The 1516-nt window shown below is 61.9% G+C and overlaps 1 protein-coding gene across 1 annotated transcript in view; it reads left to right on the top strand.

The window, feature by feature from the left end:
* The window catches only part of FAM193B (family with sequence similarity 193, member B), a gene marked incomplete at both ends in the record, with an annotated part of 5013 nt that overhangs the window by 3123 nt on the left and 374 nt on the right, over positions 1 to 1516 (top strand). Inside the window, 3 exons of the mRNA XM_009705274.1 lie at positions 100 to 295; positions 713 to 949; positions 1481 to 1510. Coding sequence (XP_009703576.1) covers positions 100 to 295; positions 713 to 949; positions 1481 to 1510 — 463 coding nt within the window. The remainder of the gene's footprint in view (positions 1 to 99; positions 296 to 712; positions 950 to 1480; positions 1511 to 1516) is intronic.

Below are 1516 nucleotides of genomic sequence, written 5' to 3'. Positions count from 1 at the left end.
GGCTGCCCTGGGAGGGGTGTTCCTACACGCGTAGTGTGGGGCAAATTTTGAGACTCCCTGGTTCCTGCTCACCTCTCGCCCTTTTCCCCTTCTCCTTAGGGACCCCTCTTGCAAAGGGCACAAATTCCCAAACGGTACCAGCTGCCACCCACCGCAGCCATGCGAAGCAGATGAGGGGCTCGGGGAGGATGAGGACAGCAGCTCAGAGCGCAGTTCCTGCACCTCCTCCTCCACCAACCAGAAAGATGGGAAGTTCTGCGACTGCTGCTACTGTGAGTTCTTCGGCCACAACGCGGTGAGTGAGGGGCTGGTCTGCAGCCACCCTCGGTCCTTGCGCTCCGCTCTGCGGTGAGACAAAGAGTTACAAAGTCCATGTGCTGAGAACGCGCAGGTGGGCAGGTCTGGCCACTGCTGATCCCTGCCAGCGTGTGCATCCACCGCTTCGTTTCCATCCTGCCTCATCAGCCTGCTGGTCCCCTTGCTCCCAACTTGCAACCGCCTCCTCAGCCCTGGGGCTTGGCACAGCCAGCTAAACCCTGTGGCTTTGTGGTGGAAGAGAGTTCAGTAGGGGCAGTGCCGACTCGTCTTGCAGAGACCTCGGGGAAGGGAGTGGTTGGGGAGGTCGGTGGGGAACTGGTGGGGGAGCCAGGGCTGCCTGCACGTCACACTGGCTTCGCGTGCCTGCCTGCCTGACAGAGCTCGCCTTCCGCAGCCCCCGGCCGCTCCCACGAGCCGCAACTATGCTGAGATCAGGGAGAAGCTGCGTTCGCGCCTCACCAAGAGGAAAGAGGAGCTGCCGCAGAAACTAGGGCACAACAGCAGCTCAGGAGAGCCCGCTGTGGACCACCGCAATGTGGACGAGCTGCTGGACTACATCAACAGCACAGAGCCGAAGCCCTTGAACAGTGCGAAGGCGGCCAAGCGGGCACGGCACAAGCAGAAGAAGAAGGTGAGGCTGTGCAGAGGGAAGCGCTGCCTGAGACAGGCTGCGGGAGGGAAGTCAGGGCAAGGCTGTGCCCCTTGCAGGGCTTTGCTTTCTCTCCCTCCCATCCATTTGGTTTCTTGAACTCTGTGTCCTTTGCTGCCCTCTCCCCTGAGGCGACAGCGGTGCCGGGCTCCATGCAGGGCTTCCCCTGCCTCTGTTCCTGCAGCGGATGGCCCAGCTCTCCTGGGCACTTTGGGCTGTGCTGTCCTGCCTGCTCCGTGCTGCGTCTCTGACAAATACTATGCATCTGTGGCGGGGAGAGGCAGTGCCACAATGGTGCATGCTGAGAGCAGTGTCCGGTATGCAGCGTGGTAGCTGTTGCAGTGCCCACGGAGGACACGACAGTTTGGGGGCTGTGGAAGATGTGGGGTGGCCATGCTGAGCGCTGGCCCTTGAGTTTGCTGCCCGACAAAGCTGGTGCACAGCTAGCCCCGTGGGCTGCACCTGTGGCTCTGTGGGCCAGGCTACCCAACCCTCATGGCACCTCTGTTGCAGGAGAAGGAGAAAGCCCAACTGGAGGCGGAGGCCCAG

Source organism: Cariama cristata, unplaced genomic scaffold (assembly GCF_000690535.1).
Source record: "Cariama cristata isolate BGI_N322 unplaced genomic scaffold, ASM69053v1 scaffold22438, whole genome shotgun sequence".
NCBI lineage: Eukaryota > Metazoa > Chordata > Aves > Cariamiformes > Cariamidae > Cariama > Cariama cristata.
Note: the sequence above shows the minus strand (reverse complement) of the source record. Positions and strands in the feature narration are given on the sequence as shown.